This window comes from Aricia agestis, chromosome 19 (genome assembly GCF_905147365.1).
Source record: "Aricia agestis chromosome 19, ilAriAges1.1, whole genome shotgun sequence".
Lineage (NCBI taxonomy): Eukaryota > Metazoa > Arthropoda > Insecta > Lepidoptera > Lycaenidae > Aricia > Aricia agestis.
In genome coordinates this window covers 9091005-9105323 of record NC_056424.1, presented here as the reverse complement: position 1 = coordinate 9105323, position 14319 = coordinate 9091005, and the positions used below count along the sequence as shown (strand labels likewise).

The window sequence follows — 14319 nt, the reverse complement described above, 5'->3', positions numbered from 1 at the left end:
ACCACCTTTTACCATAGATTTCGTTCCGTTACTTTTATTTTATAAAAAAAATAACTAGCTGACCCGGCAAACGTTGTTTTGACAAATAAATTATTTCTATATCAATATAAAAAGTAGATATAAACCTATTCTCAATAATGAATGTACATACAAAATTTCATTAAAATCGGTTGAGCCGTTCGCGCACAAACAGTGTGACACAAGAATTTTATATATTAGATTATACCAGAATTCACAATATAATTTCTATTCGGTACTACGTCATTGTTACATGGATTGTCACAACGGTAACAAATCTTCCCCCGATTCCCCCATGCGGCAGTAACAGGAAACGTTCCCAAACTCCCATAGGGGTGGTTTACTAGATTACGCTATGAACTTGTGGTACGATTTGTGAAACGTCTTGGGACGTGAACTACTGACAGTGCACAGTTGACAGTATTAATTCATTACGCGAGCGAAAAACTTTGAAACCCTTTTTACGAAAAAGGCGGAAACGTAGGAGCATGAAATTTCGCCCAGTTGTAGTTTATATGGTGAAGGAGTGCATCGAGCTAATATTTTTTTTAAATTATGCTTGTATCATACATTATTTTAATAAATAAAAAAATTACACACACTACAACGCGCACACTACCATGTTTTGGCTGACAAGCCCATACACACGAATTATACTCCTTTGTTTGTGGTTGAAGTCTGTTGTCAATTTTTTTTTTTTATAAATCTGTCAATACTTTAAACGGGTAGCCTACAGAAGAAGATAATTAAATTTATAGTCGAATTTCGACCATTGTGCGATCTCTAGTATTTTAAATTTCATCGCAAATCAAAATTCGATTATCGCGATTCGCGAGGAATTCGTACTTTCTTCTGTAACAAAATATATCCTTAATCATATAATTCTTAAAGTATTTCTATACCAAACATGAAACATCTAAATCGGTAAGAGTTACTATGACAGGCACATTATTTTCACATTTTTAATATTAAGTCATGACCGTAAGGATTTAAGAACTTATAAAGCGCCTACGTAGTACATTCGTTGGACTAAGGACTTAAGAAAGGCCTTGGATGAATTTTGTTTAAAGTTTGATTAGGACAATGCAGACTTATTAACTGATTGTCTGACAAGAAACATATCCATACTAATATTATAAATGCGAAAGTGTGTCCGTCTGTCTGTCTATCTGTTACCTCTTCATGCCGAAACCGCTGAACCGATTTTGAGAAAGGACATAGTATATCTTGCTTTGCCCCTGCCCTTACTTACAACTCTCCCCCCCCCCCCCTGGTAATGTTGCTAAGCAAAATGGTGTTGCGTCGTTAGTGTTGAGTTTTACTTATCTTTTATTATTATTTAGCACTTATATATTTTTTAGCAACAAAGTAAGTTATTAATTAAAAGTGAATTTATATTCTAACCTAAACTAAAGATACAGTTTTCGAGTGTCATTGGATTAATATGCGGGGATCTTTGCCCCCGGCATTACTTGGGGGGGGGGGGGGGGGGGGGGCTGTGCCCCGTATTGTACACGATTTTCGAATTCCACGCGAGCGAAGCCGCGGGCAAAAGCTAGTGTAGAATAAGTTGATGAATAGATATAAAAGTGTAATTTGAAACTAACCTTACACTTATGCTAATAATGATGTTACTTAACAGTAAACTCATTGTTTTAAAACATGTTAATCGCTCAATTAAATAATTCTTATGCAAGCGCGAAATGACAACTGAACTTTCTTCTGTTATTGTTGTCTTATCTCAGATCTGGGTATAAAATGTAACAATATGACTTTATGAGCATGAAAATACCAAAAAAACTCTGAGTAATTTCATAAGTTTGTGCGAAACAAGAAGAGCACTCTCTCTTTCTTTAATCTCATAAGTCATAACCCAGTGGGCAGATGACTGATACGACTGCGAGAGATCAGGCCCAGGAGTCAGGACCACAGACATAGATCAAGATAGATACCGCATGGGTATGTACTTCGCGTGCCATATCGCGTTCCCAAACGACGAGCAATGCTCGTTTTCGAAAGTCTGCTCTTTAGTCTGCTAACGGAATCGGACGTCAAACGGAATTTTAAAATACCTAAATGCCTAATTGTGCCGTATTGAGCTGTAGAAATTCGAATAAAAACGTTGGCCTAGATAATGGACACGTTTCTTATCATCGGTACGTCATAGTAGGTAGGTGAAAAGTGGCAAGCTTGTTTTCATACAAATGGAGGGACATGCGGTATCTATCTTGATCTATGTCTGTGCCCAGGACCGACTTTTTACATGCCTATCTGAAGTATATATAGAACTAGATGACGCCCGCAACTCCGTTGCGCCAAAATTCGTTTATCGCGGCGGAACCGTACATTTTTCCGGCATAAAAAGTATCTACAAGGCGCAGGTTCGGCCTCATATGGAATATTGTTCTCATCTCTGGGCAGGGGCGCCAAAATACCAACTGCTCCCTCTGGATCGTATCCAACGAAGGGCTGCTCGAATTGTTGACTGCCATAGTGTTTCAAACAGCTTGGACCCCTTGGAATTACGCCGAGATGTAGCTTCACTCTGCATCCTCTATCGGTTGTATCACGGGGAGTGCTCTGAGGAATTGTTCGGAATCATACCACCTGCAACTTTTCGCCATCGTCCCACGCGAAAAACATACCATCCTCATCACCTTGATGAGCGGCAGTCTTCTACTGTGCGTTTTTCGCGTAACTTTCTGCCGCGCACTGTAAAACTCTAGAACGAACTGTCACCAGCAGTATTTCCGGACCGATACGACCTGCAAACCTTCAAGAAAAGAGCGTATACCCTCTTAAAAGGCCGGCAACGCACCTGCAGCTCTTCTGATGTTGCGAGTGTCCATGGGCGACGGTAGTTGCTTGCCATCAGGTGACCCGTTTGCTCGTTTGCCCCCTTATTTAATAAAAAAAAAATTTTTTTGGATATCTTTAATGTACAGAATTGTCATTTCTACAGTTTTATTACATGTAAGTTTTATTATATGTATAGATTTTAGTATTCTGTTCATACACACGAACTTTTAAATTTCGAGCAGGAGAATTTATTTTAAATATTATAAGTATGTACTTATAGATTTACGAAAAGTTTTGGAAGTTAATTTCAATGTAATTAATTTGTTAATATTTCTGAGTTCGTGTATCATATTGTACTCAATGCGTATGATCAGGCAACCCTTAGAAGCCTCAACATCATCTTTATCCACCGAATCTATTCCAAAAATAATATGTGAAGTAAAGAGAAGCCCCACATTAGCTATACCATAGCACAGAATACATATTAGTTTAACAAACCATACCAAGATTTGGCACTACCTAACAGCCAAGTTGCATCTCAACATCTTCAAATATCTTTCCAGTCCCAGTTACCATTTTCGATATTTAATTGCTACCATACCATCACATTTCAGAATCCATTTTCTAATTCCAATCCCAACAATACAATTTAAATCCTTAGATATACGAATATAACCCTTATTATACCAATTTTATGGGCCAATCTCCCGTTTAAACCGATACAATAGGTTCTCAACTCTGCTTACCAATAATTGATAGGAGGCCATTATTTTTGGAATCGTGCCAGGGAGTAGGCTTGCAGTTCTTTTGAGGTTGTTACAACATAGAGCATGCATTAACTAGATTAGGTTCGCGCCAAACTTAGATTCGTTGTAAGAGAAGCCAGATAAGATAATACAACTGTATTAGGTTTGTGTCAAGAATCATGATGTGAGTATGTCCTATATAAAGTGAACTTAGTATAAAGAGACGTAGTAATATAGAGCAAAGTATACATAGAGCCACTTTGACATTGGCAACTCACTGAGGCCGCCATAATAAAAGAAGAAAAGAAAGAAAGAAAAGAAGAATAAGAAGACGTAGTAGGCTGCTTAACCTCTCGATTACCGGGATATCAACACTATATTGAGCCTCAAATACCGAGTTCTATGGCGCCATTTAAATTTATCGATTTTTTTTTTTCAAGTTTTACAAAATTGCGCCAATAGGGAACTAATTTTGTGCGTTCCTTTTGTAGCCAACTTTATAATCTTGAAAATAATGCACAGAACAAACGAAATTAAATCTTAAATACACTGGAATAAGTTACAAAACAGCGTGAGGTCGAATGCGTCAGGTGGCTCAATATCGAGCCGGTGGTACACACTACACAGAGGTATTTTCACGGGTGGCTCGTTAAGGTGTCGGTGGGGTTCCAGAGGTTAAAGGCTAGGCAACAACTTTGGATATGCATTATGCACACAAAAATTCACTCTATTCTGAAAAAAAAAAACATTTTTTATTTTATTCCGGTTCTGTATTTATATTCCTAGAATTAAAAAAAAAAAAACAAAAAGCCCACAATTAGGACACTCCCTTCTCACATAACGCTGTCCCATTGTTGGGGACGGTATGCACCAACTAGATTCATTCAGCCTGAATGCGCTCGCTGCAGGAGCGACCTAGATTTTAAAAAAAAAGAAAAGCCCAGTTCGGGTCCGCTCCACAAAATATTAAGGCTTTATATCAATTCACGATTTTCCCGTGGGTGGAAAACAAAACAGCGTTTTCCGTGCGCTTGAACAACGAATTTTCAAGAAATATAGGAATATCATTGGCATTCAGCCAGGTATAAATTATAAGCTCGTAAAACAGACCGTTTGTGGTCCTTGTACAAATAAAAATATTGATTTGAGTTAGATAGACGGCAATTATAAGGTTTTAGGTACTAGTTTATAATACAGAAAATCAAGCGTTAAGAGGAGTCCACACCGCCGTTATTCCATACAAACGTTGTCCCCTGTTTCTGGATAATGCCGGTAGAGTTATGATTTTTTTCTGAATATCTATGGCCACCATTAGCATGACCCTATGTTTTCTTTTTTTTCATAATTATTAAAAAAGAAAGAACGTCCAAAAACCCAAAAAAATGGCCAGATTTTCCTCTGTGTTCAAACACCCAGAAAACAAAACTGGCTAAAATATACAAAAAAAGTAAAACATAGGAACACAGCTCAAGCCTTGCTTTAATTCTTAATGAAAAAAGTACTTAAATCGGTTAAGTTTTGGAGAAGGAATCAGCGGACAACGAATCGAAGATTTTCTGTTCTTTTATTAGAACTTTTGTCGTGTTGTCTCTATCGCGCTCTGCGGTGGGAGACTTGAGATTGGTGAGACAGCAATACATTTTCAATTACCTATTTTCAATTTCTCTCGCCCCTGGTGTATCCTCTTAAGACTTCAAGTATAATATTGAGGTAGTTCCAGGAATCTATCACATTAGGGTGCCCACGCTGTAACGAAAACTAGGAAAGCACAATTCCTATTAAAATGTCTCTTTTGAGGCTAATTTGTGACGAAATTAGCTTCATCACCATACAAGTTCTAATGATTAGTATTTCTCTCATTAGCATTTTTAACCGACTTCCAAAAAGGAGGAGGTTATATGTTCTTAATGGTCTGGTATAGGATTGACCCGAGCGCAGTAGCGACCCCATAGGTCGTTTTACCTCAAACTGATTAAAACACAACATAGCCAAAACTACAATGTTTTTTTTAACAAGCGCTGATGCTGCTAACGATGAACAGATACAAATGCAATTTATTTAATCTGGTAAATCGTGTCACAGACAACAAAGGCGCGGGCCGCGGCCCGGGGTTCGGATACTCACCCCCAATTAGGCTTCGCTTTAATCACACATGTAGGTTATTCCAGATCGAGGGGGGACCTACATACAACTGGGACGTAACACTTTCAGGTCATTAAATTATGGCCGGGGCGGATAAACTGTGTATGCGATTATACAGGGTGCAAAAACAGACTGATAATACTTATATGTGTGATGTGATAATAATTTAGATTGTGTATTTGTCTCTTGAATAGAGTTCACAGTGAGAGTAGCTGCCCCGAAATAGTTTTTTTATTTCATACTATATGATGCCCACAACTCCGTTGCGCCAAAATTAGCTTATCGCGCGGGAACCGTACATTTTTTCGGGATAAAAAGTATCCTATGTCCTTTCACGGGACTCAAGGTATTTCCATGCCAAATTTCAGGAAATTCGGTTCAGCGGCTTAGGCGTGAAGAGGTAACAGACAGACACACTTTCGCATTTATAATATTAGTAGTAAGTAGCATGGATTATGCGAAAACTCATAAACGTTGTGGCATTTCTCATAAAAACAAAGAAGTTAAAAGCTCTTTCAGCTGCTACTATCAAAGTCAACAAAATAAAGAACACAAAGTCATGTGTGTCATGTGTAAATAATTATCACATCCCTAAATTATTATAAGTTTTGTTACATCCTTTAGAGGGAAATGCGGGTATAGTATCACATTTAACAACCTGTATATGGAAAGCGAATCTCTTTCACAGTAAATGCAAGCATCGCGAGTTTAAACTCAAAATTCTGTTGCGATTCACAATCTATTTTTAATGTTTTATACATACAAAATAGGGAACTTGTTCAACGAAGATAATCAATTGTATACTTGTACATGCGCTGCCAAGTATATTTTGCGCGTCCTCTTTTAAAAGTAGGCAGACGTCTTAAACCACAACTTTCCAATTATTTACTTGACATGTGCTACCACCATAATTCCTATTCTCTCTAATGCGGGCTCTACACTCGCGGCGCGAAAGCCCGCGAAGCCCGCGAACCGCGAGTGTGGAGGGTTTCGCGGCTTCGTATTCGCACTTCGCGGCTTCGTATTTGTTCGAATCGCGTTCACGGCGCGATCGCGTCCGCAATTTGCGCCGCGAGTGTAGAACCCGCATAACGAGTACCGAGACTAACGACATTTCATTATAAGCTACAAATAAAGTACTTATAATAGATTTTCCGCATACAAAAGTTTAATTAAGTAATAACAATCAACAGAAACACGAGTAATAAGTCACTTAGAAGTTAAAAATCCAGCTGCAGTTTATAGCCCACGTTCGAGTTTTCTAATCACCTGTGGTGGGTCGATTTTGCTAACTTTTATTCAACACTTTCACGAACATTTGCGTAACTGAAAATGACTTTTGTTTTTTATTTATTATATAAATTCTTGGAATTAATTATGCAAATGATCATATTGTCCTCGTGATAAAATTCTCGTAATATTTACTTAGTCTACATTGGTAGCGTCCAACAAAAATTGAATTGACGATGTTAAAAACATTCCATCTTATATTATTATCCTTGTGAGGTTGTGAAAGCTTTTTTAATTGACAGATCAACTATACGAGCGATTAAAAAAATTTTAAATTACTCTTCAGTCTATAATAAAAGGCTATCATCATCACCATCACTTCCAACAAAGGCCATCATCTCAATATTGCACATGGATGATGGAGGTCAGCTGAGGTGAAAATCCAGTCATTAAGATGCCAAAGATCTACATGAGGTCAAAGGTCCATAATATGTTTGAAAATGTCCTTGGAAACTATGGTTTGGTAGCGAGAGGTCACTAAGAGTGGATTTATATGCGTCCGCCCGAACGCGCGGTTTGGCGCTTACTTCGCGAGATCACAAGCAATTGTATTTAAATCACATCGCAATCGCGTCACTATTTAAACAAATCGTTATTAGGGTTTCGTATCCAAATGGTAAAAACGGGACCCTATTACTAAGACTTCGTTGTCTGTCCGTCTGTCTGTCTCCAGGCTGTAACTCAAGAACAGCCATAGCTAGACTTCTGAAATTTTCACAGATTGTGTATATCTGTTGCCGCTATAACAACAGATACTAAAAATAAAATAAAGTTAATATTTAAGGGGGGCATCCATACAAGAAACGTGTTTTTTTTTGGCCTTTTTTGCTCGTGATCAATAATGGTAACAGCTAGGCACTTGAAGTTTTCACAAAATCCTAAATTACATTTGTACTTTAATAATAATAATTAATAATAAAATTAAAATAAAGTAAATATCCCATACAAATAATACAATTTTTTGTTTACTTTCGCTCTATACCGTTCCTTTACCTTCGTGCGCGAGTCCGACTCGCACTTGACCGATTATATTATGTCTGTGACCTCGAGCTGCACTGGCCAAGCCGCTCTTTCGCGCTGACAAGTGATACATATAAATCTAGCTTAACAGAAGGTCAAGCTATTGCGGGAATGTCCTAAGAAGACGATCGTGTGGTAACCACAGTTCACGGGTAATATTGCGATAGTTAATTGAAGTTTATTGGTCAGATAGCCGATGTAATTGATAGCCTGTTGGCCAAACACAACTAATGGAGTGCCAAGTGCCGTGAGTTTATAGGAAGAATATTGCTCAATTTAGAGGCTCTGTATTGTACACGTTAGAATCACTATTCTTCTTTCTAATTTTTAGACGGAACTGTGTTATTCTTTTGGGCAAAAAATATTTTTATATTCTTTAATTGGAAATAGAATATCTTACTGTAAGATACTCTAATTCCAATAAAATAACATAATAATTGCAAAAAAATTGTAATACAATTATTGTATTTACAATTATTATTGTACAATTATTGTACTTTTCGACATAAACGCAATTCAAACTCATATTTTAATAGTACAATAATAATTGTAAATACAATAATTGTATTACAATTTTTTTGCAATTATTATGTTCTACGATAAGTAGAAAACTGTTATTTAGCGATACAAAGCCGACATAAACAAAGATAATATATTTGCGACCAATTGAAAATAATAATTAGTATACATAGTAGTAACTACGTAATATTATTATCTTATAAGATAATAATATTACGTAGTTAATCTCTTGAGATATATCTCATCGTAGTAGAGTATATAGAGATATATCTCAAGAGATTAGCTGATTCGATTCATAAATTCTTTCTAAATTAAGTAAGAATATCAGATAGTATGAAATCTACATCATTTGACCGATAGACACAATATTAATTATGAACGCTTGATATCTAGGAGATAACAAAATAATCTAAATCCCCGAAAGAATTTATGTAAATAAAAGGAAGTTGTCATAATAAATAAAAAAATTGACTAAAAAATATTTCATTTAAAACATAATTCGTTTTCGTTTCAAAATAGACGCAACTATTAGCAACGGAACCATCAACTATCAACTGAAACCAAAAACACAGGCTAAGCTAGAAGGCACCATCAGTGTTGACTTTAGAGTCCAAATCATAATATTGTGTCGTTCTTGTATCAAGAGAAATAGTCAGTTTTTTCTATCAACATCAACTTACCCGTGCTCTGGTCGCTGGCAAAACCAAGACCTGGTCAGCTTGGCTGCCTCAAGTATAGCACCACCAATCTCGCCAATCCTCATGCCAGGGCAACAGCAACCATCATCATCACCTTCACCCACTAACACGATCCTGGACTCCGACTTCGCCACTTTGAACCGAGTTGAACCACTTGGTTACAAAAACTACGTCACAACCGTAACCTTGTTACATTATTTGCGTCACATCGAGTTTTACACTTTTTTCCACTTTTATGACGTTATTGCAATTATTTTCTATATCATAGATATATTTTGATGGCTAAAAGGGGGAAAATAATTTAAATTATGACCAGACAACCCAGGAAGGAGCATAAAAAATTAGCATCCTTTAAAAGGATTCAAAGTCACAAGGAGAAAAACGGAAGGAACCCTTATAAAATCATCTTAGTATTCGCTGTACATCCGTCACAGTCCACAGAGCTTTTAAGAAACCCAGACTCATTATTCCTATTCCTCGGACTGCATTCATCTTTCTTATTTAAGATTTCTATTGCTGATGAAAACAGCATAAAATATGCATCTAAATTTTCATGTAATTTACGTTTAGGACCATCAAAGGAAATGAATATTTCATAGTTAAAATTCAAACAAGTATTTATATTTAATATGAATGACAGATTGTTCTATTTTAATGCATGCCATCCCCGGAAAACATGTTCTACAATCTACAGTAGGTACTTACTCAATTTTTCAGTAAGCCAGTATTTTTATTGAGTTGAGACACAGCCTATGGCGACGACGACGGCCCGTGGACGACTATAGGCTGATATGATGATGATGATGATGATGATGATGAGACACAGAATAGAATATAATAGTACAGTTAAGACTATTAATTGTATTCGGTATCTTTAAAGCTAACAATATAAAAATATGTATGCAGTCTAATGCTAAGTACTCACATACGGTTTTGCTCGATAGTTTTACTATGAATCGAAGGAAATGACATATTTAATTCCATCGAGCCGGCTCGAAGCGAGCCTTCGAGCTGTCAGTTTTGCGGTCCACACGGTGGTTATTGCTCGATTTGGAGTAAATATCGAGCAAAACCGTATGTGAGTACTTAGCATAACATGACCCGTGTCTAAGTAAAATAGCGCTCACGATATCTTATGTCAAATTCTATACATCACTGACTTCTAAAACGTCACTATCCAAAACATGAAAATGCAACTTCACTAAAGGCCCCGACACAATGTAATCCTCCCAGTACACGATTGATCGCGTTATGTAACAAGTTCACGCAACACGTCGACACCCATTGTGGACACCGACAGTGTACATCGGACAAACATTGATGTCACGTCAATAGTCAAGACACCGTGGATTATCCAGGGCTTAAATTTTTTACGTAAATCAGGGAAAAACCTTCAGAAACAAAATATATTCATAGATATATGTTCGCGATTTGGTGAAATAGGGACCTCATTTTAACCTTATGCCACAGATAGACTATTAATATATTCAGTTACACCGCTGCTGATCCAGAGTAAAATATTATACTGCGCCTTCCATAACAAGGAATAATATGTTATTTAACCAAGGGTCAATTTTAAGGCACTCCACTATTGGCAGTTTTCATTACTAGCCGTTTGAAACCACGTGAAAGAGAATGTATTTTGAAACCGTAATATCTCTAGAAATATCCTTAAAAATATCATTTATTTTACATTTTCCAAGTAAACAAACATTACTCGAAACGATCCTTACACACATTTAGCTATTTGCACTTAACCCAGATTGGCAATTGACACCCCAATGCATAGAAGTAACCCATCATCACAACCCATTAGACATCCATCGTGGGCCATAAAATTGATCAATCACACCATGTCTCGCTGCGAAATAATTACAGAACTCTTGGGCAAAGGTCGTCGCCATATTTGTTGAACCGTTCGCCCTGGTGGCGCAGGGCTGCCATATGTACGATTTAAATCGTACTCGTACGATTATTTGTACAATTTACTATTGTACGATTGTAAAATTACGATCGTACATAAGACATACGACTTGTTAGATGTATAATCTCGAATTGAATATCATAAACTTGAAATCAATTTTGATTTGGATTTTAATTTAGATGTGACCTGGCAACATTTTTACCATAAACAAACATGTTCATGTTTATATATTATTCCACCAAATTCCACACACCTCAGGGCGACAAGTTGTTATTTGATTTTAACCTTTGAGTTTACCGAATTAAGTTTGGGATTGCTTGCATTGCTCCAGTACTATAGTCTTCTTTTCTAATGTATGTTTGATTGAAAGTGTAAACTTGTTATTGCCGGTCGCAACTCGCATATCGCAGCTGAGTGCTAAGTTTACTTCGTGTTTTAGTTTGAAATCAAGTAATTCCGTTTTAAATTTTTTATGAATATAGTCTGTCAAGAAAGTGAAGAAATTAAAAAGTGGCAACATCGTAGGGTCATCCCTTTTTTCTTAGATTGATTTAAAAGGGATGACACTACGATGTTGCCACTTTTTAATTTCTTTACTTTCTTGACAGACTATATTTTTAAAATTAAAGTTTTTTTTTATGTACGATCTTTTTATGTTGAGCCTACTACAGAATACGACTTTTTAGAGCTACCGATACGATCGCGCAGTTTTTACATCTGGCAGCCCTGCCCTGGCGACAATAATGGAAAAGTGATGTCATAGAACACACCTTCATACTCGTATGGTCAACACCTATTTGGTTCAAATGGATTCAAAATTTGGCATTTAAATCCAGCTAACTTATCAAATTGTATTAAAGGTCACTGTGATTAATTTGTAATAGATCCATAACAGTCGGTCTGACTGTCATACTGCAACTTTGTGGGTAAGGATCGGCAACAGTCACCATCCACGAAAACCCTTTGACATGATCACGGGAGCCAATGGGATAAGCTAAATCTGTCATATGCCGGCTCTTGATATAGGCGAACGCGTTGGCCAACGCGTCTGCAGACGCGTTGGCAGTGCGCTTGCAACGGCGTTTGTGAGTAATCCACACATAGGAAGGTCGTTCAGTATGCTTTGGATCGCGCCAATGTGCGGACGGATTCAAAATGGATGTTTAGTCGCTAACAGCTGCAGCTGTTTATTTATTCACAGCTTATAATTACTTTGTAAATGTGGACAAGAAAAAGTTTTTAAAGAGTATTCTGGAAATAAATAAATAAAAGGCGAGAAAACGTAACAAACAAAGAAATAAACTCACTTTTACATAATATTTTATAATATTAAAATAATACAAGTAATTATTTTATTACCTACTTATTATTTATTAAATTATTACATACAAAAATTATTACATATTATAATAATTATCATAATTATAACTCCGGGCAAACTGATCGCGCGGCCTATGTGTGGATGGAGCGCGAAGCTTGCGACAAATGTTCTTTGATCTTTTGCCGACATTTCCGACCCGCGCGGCAAGCTCGCAGATGCGTCGGCCAACGTCTAAATACCTACGGCCAACGCGCGAACGCCCGTTCTACACATTGGGCCAACGCGTCTGCAGACGCGTTGGCCAACGCGTTCGCCTATATCAAGAGCCGGCATTAGATATCTATAAAAAGAAGAATAGACAAAGTTTCCAATTCCCCTTCCCATGCACTTATTTTTTTATGAAATAAGGGGGCAAACGAGCAAACGGGTCACCTGATGGAAAGCAACTTCCGTCGCCCATGGACACTGGCAGCATCAGAAGAGCTGCAGGTGCGTTTCCGGCCTTTTAAGAGGTAATAGGGGAGGGTAGGGATGGGAAGGGAAGGGAATAGGGGAGGGTAGGAAAGGGAATAGGGTAGGGGATTGGGCCTCCGGTAAACTCACTCACTCGGCGAAACACAGCGCAAGCGCTGTTTCGCGCCGGTTTTCTGTGAGAACGTGGTATTTCTGCGGTCGAGCCGGCCCATTCGTGCCGAAGCATGGCTCTCCCACGTATAACACTCATTACTTTCTGTTTACTGTCGACTTTAACTAAATTGTGCTCTTTCCAATATTCCATCCTATGATAGGTAGAGCATTTACACATTGATCGTCCTTACCTAAACTAACTTTTCTTTTATTATACTTTTAAAACGAAAACCAATCATACAATAAAACTATATTGATGATATTGTATTCGGATGAATTATGTAATTCGGTGAATCGAAAGAGATTCGACTCGGTTTTAGTGAAACCACTAACTAGGAAGTAGTCGCAAGTCGCAAGGTCGCCATGTTTATTATGATCAGCTGTCGCTCTAATAATAATCGATTGATATAATAATAGGTACGCTACTTATAATGTTATCATAATGCTAAGTACTCACAAACAGTTTTGCTCGTTAGTTTTACTCCGAATCGAAGGAAATTACATATTTGACATATTTAATTCCATCGAGCCGGCTCAAAGCGGAATTGTTAAATGAAGTGAAATATATTACGTAGAAACAAGAAAATCAACAAATTATTAAAAATTGTTGGATAAAGAATAGTTTTAAAATAAAAGTAAACAACAATTAAAAATGAATACCAATGTAACAAATAAAACAATGTAAACAATTGTCCCTCCTCTTTGAAGGGGGAACAAGAGGTTCCAGATAGGGGGCCATTAACAAAAAAAAAAAAAGCGAGCCTTCAAGCTGTCAGTTTTGCGGTCCACACGGTGGTTATTGCTCGATTTGGAGTAAAACTATCGAGCAAAACCGTATGTCAGTACTTAGCAATTTGTACTTAGCAATTTATTTGTACTGAGCAATTTATTTGTACTTAGCAATATTGTTTGCAAAATGTGAAATCACAGTCTTCACAGAAATTATGTCCTCTACGAAATTATAAACTAGATTTTTCTGCAACTTTGGGCACGCATAAATTAAATCACACGGGTTCCCGTGCCTTGTCAATTTTGCCAGTATCGTCTCAATACCTTCGTAGCTTAGCCTGTGAAATATTTACATGGAATATCCATGTAAATATTTCACAGGCTAAGTTTTCTATTTCATTATATTAGTTTTTATTATTCGTAGATTAGTAAGTATTGATTTTATAAAATATAAAGTGTTTAGTTTCTCTCTCTCTAAGCAAAATC

The 14319-nt window shown here is 37.0% G+C and overlaps 1 protein-coding gene across 7 annotated transcripts in view; it reads right to left on the bottom strand.

Annotated features, from left to right (window-relative positions):
- The window catches only part of LOC121736812 (IQ motif and SEC7 domain-containing protein 1), a 232103-nt gene that overhangs the window by 32349 nt on the left and 185435 nt on the right, over positions 1-14319 (bottom strand). Inside the window, exons 2-3 of one of the 7 annotated variants that reach the window (XM_042128219.1) lie at positions 13431-13436; positions 9215-9514 (exon numbers count right to left, since the gene is read on the bottom strand). The exons of 4 other annotated variants lie outside the window; for them this stretch is intronic. In XM_042128219.1, the coding sequence (XP_041984153.1) occupies positions 9215-9297 (83 nt within the window). In that variant the 5' untranslated portion in view covers positions 9298-9514; positions 13431-13436. The remainder of the gene's footprint in view (positions 1-9214; positions 9515-13430; positions 13437-14319) is intronic. 2 more of the 7 variants (XM_042128218.1, XM_042128220.1) reach the window with 2 other exon arrangements.